Source organism: Tubulanus polymorphus, chromosome 7, assembly GCF_964204645.1.
Source record: "Tubulanus polymorphus chromosome 7, tnTubPoly1.2, whole genome shotgun sequence".
NCBI lineage: Eukaryota > Metazoa > Nemertea > Palaeonemertea > Tubulaniformes > Tubulanidae > Tubulanus > Tubulanus polymorphus.
In genome coordinates, this window is record NC_134031.1 from 17,753,630 (window position 1) to 17,773,554 (window position 19,925).

Here is a 19,925-nt window from a genome sequence, read left to right on the forward strand (position 1 = left end):
TTTCGCATGTAATTTTATATTATAAAATAACATGCGAAAAATAAATGCGTACTATAAAGTATTTGTTGAACTGTGAAATTAAAGACAGTTTTCACGCTGTACACGAAAGGCGGTTTGCCGCGTGAAAAGTCGAATGTTCTAACGCTTGTACGGCTGCTATATCTACGAATAATCACGAGAAACACTGCAACGTGACATTTTCAAAGAGATGGTTTTGAAATTATATAACATCGAAATAAAGGAAAAAACAAATTCTTGAAAACTAAGAATTTGAAACCAATTCTTCCGCGACTTAGCAATAGGGGCCAGCGTCAAAAAATCGTGGTATGAATTGAATTGAAGTATTATCATAGAAATATATTCAAATAACAATACAAGTAATATATTTGAATAATATATAACATATACATATATATGTTTATTTTTATGTTTACACGTTTCCATTAGAATTCAATTAGACGATATAATTGAATATTCTCAATTCATCATCATCCATGGCGGTTGATCCCCTCTGAAATAAATGATTCATACATCGTAACTTTCTTTACATCATTACTTTCTATTTTATATCGTTTATGCAGATACCAACATATTATGCTGTATCTGTTCTCATAAAAGTAAACACTTACCAGAATTGTAACAACATTTGAGTCCATTGCACACACCCATGCCCAACATTGTCTGCTCTCCAGGCGAGCAATTCTCCTTGCATATACCTGAAACCCCGTGATAAATGTAGCACGACGCCCCGGCGGTTGCCTCGGTGTAGGGCAGCATCGAAAGAGCCACGATAGCAAAAACAAAGGCCAACATGTACTTCATGTTTGTGCTGGGTAACCGAAAATCTAAACTGAATATTGCGGATTTATGATTAACAAATGAATATATATACATATACATATATATATATAGAGAGAGAGAGAAAGAGAAAGATTGCGACTTCATTACTGAAACAGCCGTAGAAGTCACATAGATTTTCGAGATAATTTTTACGTTTGTCTTGATATATATACTACTAATGACTCAATTTGTGATATGGACTGGTGATAAAATTGACGTTAAATATATTTCACAACAGCTTGCGCAGTTCCACATAGAAAACAAAATTAGTGAAAGTCGCATTTCAGGCAGACCTTTTTGTTCCGTCTTTGAAAGGCGTGATTCATATGCAAATTGGGGATTCTCGAAAACGATATTTTCTTTTTGGCAGTTGTCGATGACTGGAAAAAAGGAAAAAATTTCTACAGTAGAAATCATTTGAAAAACAAAACTTTAGTCGGGTTATTAGGGGGGGGGGGGGCTAGTAATGATCCAAAAAACAAAACACAGAGTAAGTTTGATGACTTAATAATAACTTTGGGAATCGAAAAGAATTATTGCAAAGAAACTCACGTGTATTAATACATTCTAAAATACACGACATATTTTCCAGAATTTAACCAACGCAGCAGATCTGGCCGTTACATCGAAATTCCGTGGTATATGTAACAGTAGGTGGTTGCCTCGATGCTGGGAATCAATGACAGGGCTACGGCAGCCAAAAAAAACGATCAACAAATATCATCATTTTTCAACAGACGATAACGAACCAAAAAAGAAAATGGCGGGTTACGATCATATGATTTTTAAAACCATTTCCTGAAATCCACCTGACGAAATTATGCGATAATATCTGGATATTTATAGTCCAAGGTTTTCTGTTACCCTGTCACTAAAAAAGAGAAATCGATATCTTTGTTTTTTTTTCATTTCGTGCAATATGAAAAATAGATATATTTTTTACTAAAAAGTTCATTGTGCTCATATATTCTTCTGCGTCAATTCGTCTTGAAGCAGCTTGCAGACGACAGGTACTCTGAAGGTCGTACCAATAACATTCGTGATTTATGAATTATATAAAGGCTACTGTAAAAACATTTTCGAGTCACCGTTTTCAACATTTTCGCAACGTTATCAATTGAAATTTTGAGAGAAACAGAGAGAAATCCTCGATAGGATTATCATAATCACCTATGGCTATACGCAATAAGTTTAAGTGAATATTGCAGCACATAGGCCTATATAGGGATATACTAATGTTTTCGAGGTTTATATTGCTTACGGGTGCCACGTATAGTACTTGTTTGAATGCGAATGCGCTAAATCAAGAAAATCTGTTTTAATGCACCAAAACGGATTTAATTTTCTTAGAAAACTCATTTTCTACGACGTGTTTTCTTGCTTATCAATTTTATCTTAAGGCCCGAATCGGCCACCAAAGAGGAAAAACACATCAGATGTGGATAGATAATATCCATAGATATGATTTGTCTAGACTCTCAGAACAGATTGTCCAGGCAAAGACCATTCTCGATTGGACTCTTCGGGAAGAGGAATTACCTCTTTCTGTTTTGATTGCAGCGTTGCGAAGTTTCTGTCAATTGTTCCATCTACTGCGTAGTACCAATGATTCCAAATCGACAGATCGAAGCCTTTCAGCCCATCTGGGGCGTTAACTTATCGCCCATCCGCCGCCCCTCTGCCCGTTCGTCCGTTTAGACGCAATCCAGTTATTTAAGAAAAGTTTAAAGACGCGTCGATGAGTTGTCTTCATATTTGCTTTATACGTGGTTCAACCAAGAGAAATATTGAAGACATTTGGATATTATCTCGATATGGTTTGCTTTTTTCGTGATAGATATATGGTAATCGGTTTCTGTATATGTTCACCAGGGGGCGTGGCTTGAAAATCGGAACATTTTGGAAATTTTTACAATTTTCAGTCATTTCGCGGGCACGGTGTCTCTAGACCTCTACTTAACATCAGCTATGTCTAGACTGTACTTGAAAGAAATATTCTGAAATTATTTGATATATTCAAACGCAGTTTAGCAGTTGGTGAAGGTCAAGTCACGTATATTATGTCGTTCAATGAAGTCTTTCTATGAAATCAGTCAACGATATATTAAATTCTAAATGCCTATAAACACGCATAAAGAGTCTTTATTATATAATGCAATGTCTTTGGAGGCCTTGGCAATTGAACTAAAACAAGAGTTCAGTGCCCTGAGTGGGGAGGGTCCGGTCGGGGAAAATCAATTTCGAAAGCGCAAAGCTATAGGTTCTTGATAAATATAGTTTTGAATTTTGTAATTCGAATAGCAATCGGCACTATCCCAGGCCGGTTGGCCCTTGAATAAACTCGGATATTGTAACGTCTGAAGTACCCATATATATAACCAATTCGAGTGACAGTATAAGTGTTCATGCGACAAGTGTTTCGTTTAAATCCACAATACGCTCAAAATGTAACCAAACTGTTTCCCACCCGCATGCTGACGTAATAATGCTTTAGTTCAATAATTTACTCGACTTATGTTCGACAATTTTACGCGTTCAACTTCCGCATCGGTTAGGTCGGATAACTGTTCAATTCGAATGTTTTTTTTAATATACTTTTTATGACAACATCCTACTCGGATATACTCGGATATATTACTATAGTCGCGATACGGTCCGACTTGAGCGAAGTCCACTCAACTGTATTCCGTGACTTCGAGCACAATCATAAAGAAACGAAGGTAGTTTCTGTGTGGGCCTAGCAGAGAGCAAATTGGACTCTCACCAACGAGTGGGGGCAATTCTTGGAATTATATGCGCATTTCGACGGGAAAAGCCCCCGTCCCCTTTATCAGCCCTCGCAGCAGATATATATATATATATATATATATGTATATTTATTTACAGTCTACCGAGCACTGGGAGGAAATCTTGTTGAAATAACCTCGATAACGCATGTATCTACATTTATCTTTCTTTTTTCTCGATAATAGTGGGCAACGTCCTTATGGAAACAGGTCGAGGCCGCACGCACTGTCTGGCAAAATACCGTACACGCACAATTCAAGGGTTCTTCAGTATTCAACACGAGACATCAATCAAACGCATCATTCGATTATTCCAAGGCCCGGCTTCGCAAAAAAAGTTAAGAACGAAAAGAAATTATTCCCTTTTTTTAAAAAAAAAAACTTATCCAACTTTTATTTGTAACAATAGTCTCATTAAATAATAATTTACAACGCGCATCAATGAAGCACCATCGGAAAATATGTCTATATAAACGTAACTATTCCATTTCATCCGTCATAGCTTAAAAACATTAGAAATTTACCAACTAAAAGTTCAGCGATCACCCAGCCACATATTTATTCATTCATTTTACAATCGATACTCCACGCAATAAACTCATCACTTAACCCTTTCAGTGCGTCTACACCGCAGTGCGGTGTATAAATCAGTGATGGATTTTGCTAGTACACCACACTGCGGTGTATTGATGTAATTAGTAATTTGTAATTATCTCTATTGAAAAATGGCAGAAAGTGTCAAACATAGTGAAATACTAGTAACTAACGATACACCGCACTGCGGTGTAGACGCACTATAGTGGTATTCCCATTGTTCAACACACTAGGGTGGAATTTTTTAGAATTTTCAAATTTTCTCCAGCAGTATAGGGTATTAATTAGTCAGCACTGAAAGGGTTAATGCAAACACATTGAGAAAATATCACCTGCCACCAGATTTATGATGTTCTATAGGAATGAACTAAAATGCGTACGTTTGACAATACAAAAAAATCCATACGAGCACACGCAGAGTGCAATAACATCAGACACATTTCAGTCCAAAATTGGGTTTAAAAAAAGTGGTGACCTGAACCAATTCTTTGAAAGGTGAATACTATATTACACGATACGGGGGTTGAGTTGGGTTGAGTCGAGTTGAGTCGTAGACAAAGGATCAACTTGTACTCCATAAGTGCAAGGGACTGAACCAAATTCTGACTGCCGCATACTACAACCTAGACAGCATACGTATAGTGTACTGATAAAACGTGAATACAAATTCCGAACATATCAGATAACGAAATCATTAAAAAATAGAGTAAAATGATCTGTAGGGATTACTACAGCGTACACGAGGGCGGATCCTGAGGCCAATTCCGAAGGACTTTTCGCGGCATTTGACATCCAAAAAGGTAATGTTTAATGTGTACCTTAACAAAGCGGGGAATTAATTTTGAAGAACTCGTTTCACAAGTCCCTCTGGATCTGCCCCTGGTATAACGTAGACAAGTGGTAACTTCCTCTTACCAATTTCTCTCGTATTTTCGCATCCCGGTGATATTTCAAATCCCTCAGCCGACGAGAGGAAATTTACCAGTTGGAAAATTTTCTGGCGGAATAATAAACCACGCGTTCAAGTGACAACTTACATAACTAAAGAAAAAGACGATAAGGTATAGATAGGACACGAGGAGACCTTTAAGGCGTAAACCTGACACTAAGCTGTTCTCCTTCACATGAAATTGAATTCTGAAGCAATTTGAAGAATCCTGAAACTGCTTTTGAAAACATCGCTAAAAAACTAAGCAAAGTTCCTACCAATGTTTCAGCGAATGTTTTTTTACGCGGAATTCTTAAGTTTGTCGTTAATCGTTTCGTTACTTCTTCGTTGTTTTTTCAAATGCAGAATTCATATCGTCGTTCGAATTCAGACAGCGCCGCTGTATCGTAAATGACTGCGATTATAAAACACTGCACCAAGAAGTCCAGCCGTTGGCGGGTTCACCGTCGACGGGAGAGGACCTCGCACTCGAACGACCGTCGTCAGCCGCGTCGCTTTCCGACGATGAATCGACGTCAGAATTTTCCGGCGCTGACACGAATTTTGACGTATATTTCATGAGGACGACGTCCGTTTCATCCGACCTGAAATTTGCAATGAAAAACAGTGAAAAAATGTATCTAAAAACAACACAATTTCTGACTTGAGAACAATTAACATCAAGCTTATGACATTCTTTTATATATTTTTCTAAGTTCAATTTTATATTTGATTTTATACATTCTTCTATCAATGTATGAACAGAGTTTGATTTCACCCCCCCCCCCCGTTCCGACCCTGGCTTGAAATCAACGATACATGTCAACAGTTGTTATTTTAGTTGCGCTTAGTGTGTTTAGAATAGGAATATAAACCCGAAATTCATCAGTGTTTAGATGTTGATTTCGATCTTTCCGTTTACAGAAATTAATTTTCAAGAGTTAGTTATCGGAAAAAGGCTGGAAATCTGACTTTTTCATCGAAGTCCGATCCGACTTACACAAGGTTTACTGTAGTACTCAATTAGAAAGGCCTCATTTTGATAACTGACAGCTGTTCAAAGTGTAACAGATTCTTCAGATGTACTTCAATAGATTATTCTATCCCTCTGAATCCAGGGTTCGATTTGATGTAGCCCAGTTAAAAACCAGTTCCTCTAAAGTTTGGACAGTTGGGTGTAGGATTTAAACCAGAACACGAAATTTCCAATACTGGTCTAGTATTTGCTTTACCAATCGCTGAATTGTAAAATGTTCACTCTTTCACATTGTCGTTTTTACTTTATGTCTCATCATTTCACCGAAAAAATCCTAGATTTTCACTTTTTTAAACTGCAATAGAATTTGCAATCAGTTCATTTCTATAGCTGCCAGTCTGTTACTGATAGTTCGTTCATGATTTAGAAAAGAGTAATGTACAAGGTAGATTGGCGGCCGGTCGCGTTAACTTAAAAGCTCAGCCGAAATGCGAAACAAGGTATCAATTTTTGTAGCCTTATAAACAGTCGGGGCATGTTCACATGATTTGTCATTCACTATGCCTATACCCTCACATAGCATAATACATCGGTATATATAGTTCAAAAAAATTCTGATTCGGTATTCAGCAGACCGGCTAAAGTACCCCTCTTCTAACCGAGCGAGCTAGGGTGGAGTCAAGTGTATGTACCGTATTCATGTCGATTAGGGTAAGGGTTTTATATCATGCGTTAACCTGCATAAATGACCCGCCTGCCGCAAATGACTAATGTCGATCAGTCGAAAAGTGCACATAAGTCACGCATTCATATTTTGTGTAGAAGAAATACATCAGAGCGCGCTCCACGCGGCCGGGTAACGTAGCAAAATAAAAACAGACATTTCATTTAAAAAGCGTCTCATTCTACGTTCGCAAATAAATACAAGCAGATGGTTGTTCTTGCATGAAGTGAGTAGATGCACCACTACCGCCGCGCGGAGGAGAGACGATTTACGCCTACTCAACAGTGATCTTTAAAATGAAAAAAAAAAATATATATATATATACAAATATATATATATATCGCCTGATCTATCATAATAAGGCTCCCCGGCTGCCACGGAATGAATAAGCATATGTCGATGAACCTACTTCATGCGATTCTTGGAATTCCTGCACATGTTAGTGAAGGCCGATATTACGGTTACGCAACTCGACAGATGTGATGCATAGAATCGAGGGGAACTGTGTTCCGATATTTTGGAAGGAACTATAAAGCTGGCGAATATACTGAAGACGCGCACGCGTGTCTACATTCATGGAGATGATCTTAATGATTGAAATGAACTAATCGTGTGAAAGAAATGAACTCTTTCAGAAGCAGGGTCAACGTTTCCGTCACACGCTGAATTAAAACGAAACAAGTGGATTCAGACATAAGACGACACAGCCTGAACAGGTGCAATGCAATATAAGGTGTATTGCTTACGAAAAAATCCAATCGAATGTGACTTCATGTTTTTAAACGATATCGCCGACAGACGTCAGCACTGTATAATAGCCTTCACGCGTGTGTCAATGACTTTTCTAAACGTGGCGATCAAATTTCAAACATTGTGTCAAAACATTCATAAAGTAGAAGTGGTTCAATTTGGAATTTATTTTTTAGTAATATGTATATATATATATATACATACTGTTACATACAGCGAAAGTTTAGTAGCTGGTTTTGCTAATACTAATGAAATATCTTTCAAATGTTTTTTCTGATATTGATATTTTCAGCATTTCGCTAATTCAAAGTGGCAGTCGTTATCGCGTAGATTAATATTTGATTGATCGGAAAACCGACGCCAACCGTTGAAACGCGAATATCAAAGTTATTTACCGTTTATTACGCGTAGCCGGAACGTTTTCCCAAATTTTCAGTTCGACCCCACCAGTCACCCATCTGTCCAGACCGGACCTCGCCTTCGTACAGCTCAAACACGTTATTCGTTCCGTTTCGTGATCGGTAAGCGTCGCCACGTAGCAACAATCGGGCAACTGACGAACTGTAAAGAGAAACAATCATCACGCACGTATTCAGTAGTAGATCGGTCCGCCCAGATAAGCATACCCCAATACAGGCATTCATAAGTAAATCATTAGCATAAGATCAGTGTTCTCCTTATGCTGGAACTTTAAAGGGGCTGCAATATAACATTGTGACTGCTGAAGTAGCAAGGCTTTTGATCCTCCGCGAAAAATACACAAAATCTATGCTTAATTTTGGTGGAATCTCTTATTTTTCACAATAGCACTAAATATATTTCAAATATCAGCATCGATAGAAAATTGACATCCAATCTGGTAGGGGCAGCAGATATTTTACAAAGGGTGGCTGATTTTCGAAGTGGTGGATTTGAAATGAAAGGGTTGGCGGCCCCTCTAAAACCTGTTGCGGAGGAGAACGCTGAAAATATCATCCGGGTCCAGTTTATACAAGTCTCTCTCAAAACTGAATTGATGAACTTTTTGCGAGCTATTCACTTGTCAGCGGCTTTCAGCCTTGATTTTTCGTGAAAAACAATATTCATCCACTAGTTTGAATCGAAAATATCATTCATTCAAGATTTCTCATTTGCAACAGCGCAGCAGATGTACTGCCGTCTCATTCAATACCCGATTGACTTGAAAATCAATCATCTAAACTGTGGAAGTGTTCTTCATCGTACGAGTACTGTACACATACAACGCGCACATATGTAGCAGGGCTGACAGAACCCTCGATGGAAGTATTTATTTCCATAAACGCGAAGCGAGAATTTTAACACGATACCGCCGCGTACATACCATTCATAAACCCGACACCGTGATCATAATCAAAACCGGTGCTCAAGAGAATTTTATCATCGACGATTTCGACGGCGTCCGTGCACCCGAATTCACAGCTATGATTCCTCAGCTTCGTAACAAAGCCTACAATACAAGAAATACGACTACTATAATTCATATCTCGCTTCACCTTCACCTTCATAACTAACAAAAATAATAATAATAATAAAAACGTTAATATTATCATTTATTATACAAATTATTTTGATTTTATATATTCATTTATCGATGTATGGACACAGTTTGATTTCACCCCCCCCCCCCGTTCCGACCCTGGCTTGAAATCAATGATACATGTCAACAGTTGTTATTTTAGTTGTGCTTAGTGTATTTAGAATAGAAAAATAAACAAATTAGACCAATTATTGTCTGGGCATTAGACAAATCATCGTCGGTGGGTAGGCCTAACTCTATTACTCATGCATACATAGCACACTCATCTCAATACTCATTATTTGCCCAAACGCTTACAAAGTTGTCAAACGTATGAGAAACCCCCTCAAAAGTATCAATTCAGCAACATTTCAGAACAAAGTCAAATATATTAAGACACTTAATATGACGTATATCATATGAGTAAACATGTAGACAGACGAGTAGGCCGGTGTCTGCGAGTTGGCCTCCTCAGTAAGTTGCTACCTGTCTGTTCCTTGATTTAATATCAGGTTAACACGGCTCTTTCACAACTTACATATAATATGTTCAAGCATTTTGTACATATGTATTGATGTGTAAATATCTGTTTTAACTGTATTATTGCTTTTAAATATATCAACATGTGTTATAAGAGAATGTCCCCTGACAATGCAGAGACTACTATTATCATTTGGTTTGTTTTATTGATAAGCACCTGTCTTCCAATTGAGAGCTTTAATATTAACGCCATCGTCGCCGTAAAATATCGTGTTTTCATTCGTTGTCAAACACTTCACGGCGCTGATGAAAAGCGTCTGACCGGGAGCGACCTTCAGATTTTCGGATTCGTAGATTAAATGGAGCGATTTACCGCCGTCGAACTCGTGTATCTTTACAGTTCCTTCCGCGCAGCCAGTTACAATTCGACTACCGGTCACCTACAAAACAACACAAATCTAATGACCTTTCATGAAATATTTCAGGGCCCCTACAGATCAGTCATTCCTGAATGCAAGGAGTTTTAAAGTGGAACATTTCAAATTCAGAGGCAGTGTCTCAGCATCACTTAAATAACTGAGCTTATGTGAAAAATAGAAGATCACACCAAAACTAAGCTTAAATTTTCTGTATTTTGCAGCCCATTTGAAATTCCAGCATTGCAGAACACTGCAGCGGGTCGAAGCATCCTACCCAAATGTCATAGACTACTCTTAACTGATTTTGATGTACTGGTAATTTTTGTGGAGGGCTAATATCCTACAACCACAATCAACTGATATCAAATACCATTTTTATTCTATCAATCTCGGCGTTTACCTTTAGACATTTGATCGTATCTTCATGAGGACGGACAGACAGAACATTTTCACCAGACACCGGATCCCAAAACTCCAATTTGCCACCGCCTAATAATACAAATATAGAGTCAATCTAGACGTTGCCACAAAGATAGTGATTATTGCCAAAACATTAGTTTAATTTAGGTCTAGTCTTTAAGGATTTAACAACTAGATCACAGCTATATTAGTATTTCTTATAACACGTACCCAATCCAGAAACTATGTGACCGTACAATGACATATACCTCAGACAGGCTACTGGGTTATACGTATAGACCGAACGTAGCAGTCGACCTGGAACGATACAGAAAAAGAAATCTTCAGAAAACATCAATCTGATAAAAAGCTACGGAATTCTTTGTAATCATCGAAAAGCTTTTTGACTGCTAAATCTGCTGAACATTTGGGACCGATGAAAACTGGATTATGCAGGAATCCAGGTTGAACGTCATATTTGACAGTTACTCAAGTTTTAAGAAGGCAGTATATCAATCTTGATTAGATAACTTGATTAAACATATTTGGATTAACTGGACCATGTTACCTGTATTGAGCGACCAAATCTTGATTGAACAATCGGACGATCCACTGATACAAATTCGGTCAGATGCCTCAATTTCATATTCTTTCACTAAAACGAAGTACACGTAATGAAGTAAAATTTCTTTCTTTGAAGTTATGAAGATTCATACGAATGAATGCATGGAAAAAAAATTTACCGAATTTGTCCGTATGGTCATTGGGTAGAATGATCACTGCGGATACAGTCCCCGAATGGCCGCCTAAGCTTTTTATTTCAGCACCGATTTCCATGTCCCACACTTTAATCGTCGTGTCACGGCTGTAGAAAAAAGAAAAATCCATTAGTCCGGTAGCTTGAGAAAATAGTTTTGATAATAGGCTCTATAAAGTCAATTTCATTCTGCAGACATTTAAAACATATTGATTTTCTCAATCATTACTTATCAGGTGCAATTTAGCAAAACATCTAAAATACATTTAAGAATGAGTTGACAGCGTGTGTTCGTGCCTGACTAGTTCTCAAAAGCCCCATGTAATTTTTATTGACCAAAAGTGTAAATATCGGGAAAATTAATGCCGATGGCTAAGATTGGCGCATTTCGTCAATGATGTGAAGGAGCTTTTTGAATACCAAAATGATGCGAATATCATGTAGCAGTCGTTTCGTTTTTATGTTTAAACTTGAGTAAACTTTTAGGAAACCATAATAATAACGCCGAGCATGGAACATTCAAGCCTCGCCGATACAAAGAAATCCTTTCAAAAAACCGATTAAAACTTCCATTTTTATGCACAAGCATAATTACAGTAATTTTGATAGGAAACAGGCTGTTGTATGGTAAATTTCTCTCTGTCAAGTAACAAATGGCAGCGGTTTAACCATAGAACTGACCCAGTTCTGCAGTTATGATTTAGATACATGTCGGTCGAGGTAAAATACAATCAACCTCACAACCGTGTAACTCCACTCAAGAGCGACGAAATGGTAGAGTGGGAATTTTCTAAAAAGAAAAGTACTTTCATATCCATCCATTCTTTACAAACAAAGCACCCCGCTATCATTTCAATGTCTCAATATGCGGACTCAATATGCAATACTACACAGCTAACTATGAATCTACCTTCCAGAAACGAGTAATGAACCATCAGCGACCACAGATTCGATCAGGTCATTATGACCGAGTAAATATCGAACGCGGAATTCCGCTTTTCTCCAGACAGACTTTTCCTTATCCGCCTTCGTCATTTTCGATCGACTTGATTCGATTAGATCTGAAATGTGACGTGAACGTAATGAGATATGAAGATGGTTAAATGTTGATATATAAGGATAAGTTAACTGCTTTTTCTTTTTACATATCTGCAGTGTTTTTTCGAAATACTGTAGCTTAAATCCTAGTGGTATTATAGCTGGGATATCGATACAACCAAATTCGAATCCATATCCAATAGTTATTACACAATTCTGAGCTCTCTTTCAAATTTGCCGACTTTTCTTTCATTTTTGAGAAAGGAGTCGCAATTCCCTGATTTCCCCTAAAAATATTTCAGGAATTTTCTGAATTCACTGATCCGTAAGAATTGTGCAATTGACTGACCTTTCTTTTTAAGATTTCTTGTCTGTTTCTGCTGGTTGGAATCTGATTTTATTTGTTTTTTCGGCGGGTCCCTGGCCGGTGATTCATCCCTTTTGGCTTCAACAGACAATTCATTGACAGGTGACTGGCTGCTGCTGCTGGAATGAAAAATTTGTTATCATATTAGTAAGATTGGAACCGCACCACGGTGTATGGTTGTGAAAACTCAAGAAAAAGATTGTAAATGGGGCCGGCCTTCTTCAAAGTGAAAATACCATACTACAATGATGTCAATGTCTTCAAGAAACGATAGAAAGTTGATACCAGTGATTTCAAGGAAAATTACTTTAGAAACTTGCCCCTGGAGAAGTAATTGACATCCTAGACCTATGCTACGTGGAGTGCCGCGTAAGAGAAAACTCTTCAAATTCTCAAATAATCAAAAATAGGCCTATATAAATTGAAAAGATTTTCCCCATTTCCCAGCACTATGGGAACCATGGACTAGCACGGTTTGAAGAGTTTGATATGTTTATTTAATATTCATCGATTTTTCCTGCGATATACATCAAAATAATGAAAAGTTTTGAGCCATTTCACCGTAAAAAAAACTCAACTATTCGAGACTCCCCCGTGCGTCAGAGACAAGCGTGTTCGTAGATAAACCACTCGAATAGGTACTCGACAAAAATTCAATAACGACGTCGGCAGAGGTGGTGTAAATAAATTCCTAGCCTTACACAAGGTTACGCGATAATGAAAAGTAACAAGTTACGCCATTGGACTTCATATAGGTGAAAGAAAATACCTTCAGTAAACCGAAGTATTATTTTACCTTGATATTTTCTCGTGCCGTCGTTTAACTTGATTCCACGGGATTTCATTTTCTGTATCTTCGACGCCAGTTGGCTCCGCGGTTGTATGAGTCTGGATATCATCGATTTGTTTGCCATTATTTCCGACGCTGTTTACATCACTAACATCATCGCATTCACTTTCCTCATGATCTATTTGAAAATATAAGCGAATACCTTATTTTCAACTTATAATTAGTAAATGATAAATTCGATGTATAAAAAACGTAATCTTGCTAATTCGATAGTGCCAGGGTCAATGGATATAAGCAGTTTTCAAGGAGGGAATTTCAAATTTGGAGGAAGTGTCCACCTAAAGACATTTCTAATAGCCTATTTCTCTAAATTGAAGTAGTTTTGTGCATTTTGCGCAAATCAAAGGAGTTTCAAGCACCTTTAGAAGCAATTTCTGTTTAGAAGTTTTCAAGGAATCAAGGAGTCGTAGTCAGTAGGCATGGTTAGTAAGTACATGTACCTGATGACTGTATCTCATAGCCGGTCATATTTTGATTATGTTCAGCTGATGCTGTGTACAGACCATTTGTATCATTTTCGATCTCGACATCATCATCATCATCATCATCATTATCATCATCATTTTCATCAAAATTCGCCAGAAGCTGATGTAATTCTTCACGTATCACCGATTGTCTCAATACCTGAAAGAATCAAATGTCTCGACATTGAAACAGTTCTAAGAATCGTAGTAATTTCTGTGAATCCCCGGTCTTAGTCTAAATATAAATGTCGCATATTTTTCATAACAAAGGAAAAAGGGCACGAACGCGAACTGACGAGGAAATGTCACCAAACTTCTCAGGTTTATCGCACTACAATTGACGAAATAAATATCATATGTCGTTGGCTTCATATTCGAACGAAAGAATGTACACTTTAAAATCTCAAATTCGAGTAGGCATATTCCTTGATGATACACTTCATGAATACGTGGGTTTAGCAAGCAGATACATTCAACCTTCCGCAATGTAAGTATTCAACATAACAAAATCAAAACCCCCAGGTTACATTGTGCGCAAGGTTTCGTGTAAAAATACGAAACACAAGTTGGCAGATAATATGGTGGTCGATAAGAGATGCATACGCAATGCGTTTACAAGGGGCCGTATCGAGAAAAATATTTTAACGGCTTTACATGGGAAAATTATAAATTGCCAATATCAATATTTCAAAATACTATATAGGCCTACAGGCCTAAGCATGCAAGAAGGGATATTATGCACTAATGTCTATTTCAACTTGACTTGAGAAGACTTCGGGTGGCCTAGCTCAGTCAGTTTTGGTAGAACATACCTGAAAAAGGTATTCAAAAGACCAGCACGGACGGGCAGTTGAACTTATAAACATCGATTTCTACGACTTGAGAATAAGAACCCCAATAAGTCACCCCACGCAATTAAGACTTTTTGGCAATCCTTCAATACAGTGTAAAATGGACTAAAAGCAATGTTTTAGTCCAACTAACAGTCCATTCTGGTCCTTTAAAGACCTGTATCAGGTATGTACGACCAAAACTGACTGAGCTAGACAGTCACGTGCAAACCAATGACTCAAGGTACTCTATCTAAGTTTTGAAAGGCAATGATATAGGCCTAAATAATTCTGATTTACCATCATTCCAAGCCCAGCCATCAGCACTGAATGAAGGATGAAAAACAAATTCATCTGTTATTACCAAGGTAACACAGATTTCATAGAGCTTTACAGCATATAGATTTCTGGCCAGACAAATTCTTATAGGATTCAATAGTTAACTAGAGGTCCATACATTCTTGGTAAAATATTTCAAATTCAATATTCAACACCCCCTGGTAAGCAAACACAGAAACCATTGACCTTAAACTCACAACAGTCATACAACTTGAGCTACAATATTATGGAAATACCATGTTATTCCGGGGGTATTCCACTATCCAGGTCCCTCGGGTCGAAGCACAAGTTCTTTAATATTCTGATTCCAATAAGAATCTACTAACACATTAAGCGTATTTCAGGTTTGCGGAAACAGCTTAGTTAACCACCTCTATGATACAAATTCAAATACTATTTTACTACGCTAACTTCCAGTGGCTAACCACCCATGGCAAATTGATTCTGTGCAATCGGTTTTTTACTATTAGACTGTTGTCATAAAATGTACACAGAATAGAATTTCAATCATACAGGATTGATTGGTCATTGGTCGTTTGTAAAATTTTCTTAAGTGTCTCGGTTTTTCACTCCTCTGCTAATTTCAATATCAAAAGCCTGAATATAGCCTATGTAACAGCTGAGAAATATAGAATCCATGCCAGGACTGTAGCCAGCCCCATCTCTGGGGGGCTTCATTTTAAAGGTCTACATGCCAAAAAAAGGCACATACTATTAGTTGGGGACGAGTCTTAGTGCGCAAACCATTTTTTGAGGTTAGGATACAAGAAGGAGTAATTTTGTGGCTTTTGGCATAATAATTAAATGAAAACTGAAGGTTTGCTGCATTTTCATGAGTTCGCACCGGGGCTTGTTTGGCCTTTGCAAATTTGGCCTTGAGCCATTAGTTTGAAAGATATATTAAGCAAGCACTAACAAAAAAGTGGCACAGAATTTTCTCATAGGACTGGGGAAAACCAGTTGTTGTTTCGGGTTAACTGCTAAAAATTAGACGTTAGGCCCGGATGGACTTTCGCCTTCTCTGGCTCGGTTGTTGGACAACAGGTACTCGTCAACAGGTTTGGGATAAAATTCCTGGGGTTATCAGTGTTTTTGAGTGGTTATTCTGCAATAAATCAGAAAAAAAAAATGTCTATAACGTTTTGAAAAGGCAATGGCTCTGGCTCCACGCGACAAAATACTAACAAACTTCATTTAATATCAAAACTTTTATTTCATACAACACTCACTTGTGATATAACACGCTCATAGTGCCTCAACTACCTTGTCTTTTAAATTATCAAAAGATGTTTCGACATATTTGACAGTGTCTCATAATCGACGTAATGATAGAAGACCCTACATCAATATCTCCCATATCACAAGTCAGTGTCATATAATGAAAGATTTAATTTTACATTACACAAAAACAAAGTTTGTCAGTATTTCGTTATGTCTTCGTGTTCAGCTAGCACACATTTTTGTCCTTTAAAACGCATCAGTCTCCTCCCCACCCCTCCTGCTCCTGCTGTGGTTCGACGATTTCAATTTCAATTAATTTATTCATCATAAATCCAAAGAAAGTATAAGATTGTGAATGACGATCTGCTGAGAAACGTGGGGCATTAAAATACACTAATTGGAAATTAACCTTAGTTAATTCCTCGTCTGTCAAATCGCGTTCTAGACGGTTCAAAATTTCTATCTGACGCAATTTCTTTCGCAGTTTTCTGATTTCTCTTCTAGTGGAGTCCATTGCGCCACGCGCACCGGGTTGACTTGAATTAGAGCAAACAACTACAAACAGTTTGGTTTCACAATGCCGGAGCATTCCTCGGTCACCTCGGATGTGGCGCCGGGTGTTCGGGAGAAAGTCTTTCACGCGAGCAGTTACTCATTCAATGGATTGAATATATATGTCCAGTAAACTTTTCTCGATGTCCGCAAGGGCACCGAGGGTAGTGAATTTTCACCTGCATTTTCTATTTCCCGCGAGTAATAGGGTATATGTCTTTTCATACCAGAGGTCGAGAGATCGAGCTCATTTTCACTCACTTGCCCCCTCAACCTCTGATATGAAAAGACATATACCCTATTACTCTAATAATTTTATATAAATGAACATTATTTATATGAATATGATATATATGAAAATCAATTATATAGATTTCGAATAAAAAATATGTAAAATAAATGGTAGAATTAAAAAGTAACGAGTAATTAACGATATGAAGAAAATATAAATTTTAATTAAAAAAATTTATTAATAAATGAAAGAACATATACTACATTTCAAAGATATTGATTTACATGAATTCGAAAAATATTTTACAATTAAAAATTTCATTCCTATTAAAGATTTGATTAAAACTGCACGTTTTCGTTTTCAAGTGAATAATATTACTTAATTAAAGTTTAAAAATCATTATCTAATGATAGAGTTATCGAATGAAAAAGATAACATCTTATTCAATACAATAATTCCAAAATTCACAACATCTAATGAAATAGATAAACATTTAATAATAAGAGATGAAATACTATCACTTTTTAATAATGAAAATTCACATAAAACATTATTTTTACACTTACGTTATTGTCCTTTCAGAATGTTATGTAATATTTTTCAGATTACAAGAAAAAAGATTTAACCCTGACATTCCAAATGAAAAATCAGGAACTCAATGTAACTTAGACAATAAAATTGATTCACCTAAAAAGAAATATGAACCTAATGAAAAAGCGTTAGGTCATCTTAAATCAAAATACCTCAACTCAAATGGAATAATTCAACTCTAAAAAATATATTTCATCTCAAATATATAAAACTAAGAATATTCAAAATAAGATATTTCAAATTACTTATTAATTTCTTAATTTCCTAAATAAATGAATGATTTCAACATTCCAACTGGAAAAGTGATTTAAAACATTATTTAGTTGCTGGAGGTTTAATATTGGCTGCATTATACTTTTATTATGATAATATTAGTAAAGATTTGATTAATCAAAATATGAAATTAAGTAAGAAATTCAAAAAATTAAATGGAAATAATCATAGAAACAATCATGAGAAAGTTTATGATTTAAAAGAATTAGAGGATTAAGACAGCATCTTTTAATTTGAATTATTATATCTTAACTATATGAATGAGTGACAATATACTTAATATATTACATCTTATTTACAGAAATCAAGAGCACATTAAGTCAATAATTATGGTTTCTATGAAATGAGATTCAGAATTGTTTTTTAAATTTGCAGTGACGTAGGCGCACAACTTTTGAACTGGCACATCGACTGTTTACTTACCCTCATTTGCAATTCATTTGAATGCTTTCGTTTTTGAAAATTATAGAGTAAGTCGTTTCTAGTCCTTTTTAAGGCAGTTGGTTAATCTTATCTAATATGGACAGCACATACTATTCTAATGCGCGTGTAAATTCTGGTTTTGAGAATTGTTGTGCACAATATAGAAATAATAATACATGTAAACATGTAAACTTGCATCAATTAGAATTAGTTCATGAACAGGGATGGATCTTGGATTTCTTCATAGGGGGTGCAGAAAAAAGGTCATTTTAACTCTCATAGCCAGCGCTGGAGGCCCTCCCCAGAATATTTCGGAAATCTTATTTTAAAGTGACTTTTTAGGGCACCTGGTCTCATAATTTACGTTATGGAAACTATAAACGTATCAGTAAAAATTGGCCCCAGAGAAAAGGGCACTCGGAGGTTTTAGGGTGTCCCCCTCTGGATCCAGCCCTGCGGAGGCATACAATTTAAAGTGGATTTATCCTATCACAATGAAATATGATAACCAAAAAATTTAAACGATCAACTGAATTGACTCCATGTCAAGCAACTTGTTTTTCGAATTGATCTTTTCGAAAAAAATTCATATTTTCATATTATTCTATCTTCATATTACACTCATTTACACATGATTCATGTCACGTTTACAAAAAGAATTATTCTTCTCTGAAATTGAATCATCCGAAGAATAGACGCAGCTATATTTATATCTTATAAAGCTTAATTTGAACGCGAATAACGTTTTGTGCAACAAAAGAAAACTAATGGCTATAGACGCGCTGAACGAAGAGTTACACGAGATGAAGAATGACAGCGAAGAAATGTCGATAGGACTGCCCTACCACGCAGTTATAACGCGATTAACCGTCATTCATCTATCCGCCGGAAGCCTTAGGAAATTCATGATCGTAGCGAATGTGACGCTGTTGTGTCTTGGTACGTTCGGCAATGTGGCTAGTTTCCTGATGATGATCAGTCCACGCTTTCGTAGACTATCTTACGCCAACTATTTACTCGTATTGGCAGTGAGCGATTTGATTTCGTGTTTCGACTTGACAGGTATGCCGCTGTTAGAGGTGATCAGTTATCGATATTATGGCATCAGCGCGGTTGAATTCAAGAACCTCGCGCATTGTCTTGTTTATGAGATCATTTTTCAGTTGGCCATATGTCTAAGTACGTCTATGGTAGTTATTGTTTCACTGGAACGTCTGTTGGTCGTATCGTTCCCGTTCACAGCCCGTATCGTCTGCACGCCCAGATTCGCCAGGCTGGTTATCGTTGCATCGACCGTGCCAAACGCGGCTACGGCCAGCGTGAATTTTTTTATCATGCGATTCTCGAATGAGGACGGCTGTTATTACGAACCCGAGGACCAAAAACGATATTTTGTATTCTGTGTGATATATCTATTCGTCTTACCTCTTACTATCATTATCACCAGTAATTTGGCAATAATCATCATCCTATACGTGGGAAAAGAGTTCGGATTGACGGAATCAAAATCGAGCAAAACGAAACGTACCACCATCATGTTGATCACTGTCTCTTT

The 19,925-nt window shown here is 36.9% G+C and overlaps 1 protein-coding gene and 1 long non-coding RNA gene across 4 annotated transcripts; both read right to left on the reverse strand.

Annotated features, from left to right (window-relative positions):
• Positions 1–383: 383 nt before the first annotated feature.
• LOC141909103 (uncharacterized) lies at positions 384–944 on the reverse strand. Its single transcript, XR_012619673.1, has 2 exons — positions 630–944; positions 384–511 (listed from the first exon to the last, which is right to left on the reverse strand). It is a non-coding gene; the product is annotated as an uncharacterized LOC141909103 (long non-coding RNA).
• Positions 945–3,981: 3,037 nt separating this feature from the next.
• LOC141909080 (uncharacterized) lies at positions 3,982–16,824 on the reverse strand. Of its 3 annotated transcripts, XR_012619672.1 has the most exons (14): positions 16,709–16,824; positions 13,886–14,069; positions 13,392–13,563; positions 12,578–12,714; positions 12,101–12,251; positions 11,177–11,298; positions 11,002–11,088; positions 10,665–10,751; positions 10,435–10,523; positions 9,833–10,055; positions 8,941–9,066; positions 7,994–8,159; positions 5,427–5,753; positions 3,982–5,261 (listed from the first exon to the last, which is right to left on the reverse strand). XR_012619672.1 is itself a non-coding variant. In XM_074799439.1 (13 exons), exons 1-13 carry the CDS (start codon positions 16,811–16,813, stop codon positions 5,570–5,572), a joined length of 1,830 nt encoding a protein of 609 aa, XP_074655540.1. In that variant the 5' UTR covers positions 16,814–16,824; the 3' UTR covers positions 3,982–5,569. The 3 variants fall into 3 exon arrangements, 2 of the variants coding, with proteins under 2 accessions (XP_074655540.1, XP_074655539.1); XM_074799439.1 differs by having other exon boundaries at positions 3,982–5,753; positions 12,578–12,711; XM_074799438.1 differs by having other exon boundaries at positions 3,982–5,753.
• Between the last annotated feature and the right edge of the window lie 3,101 nt (positions 16,825–19,925).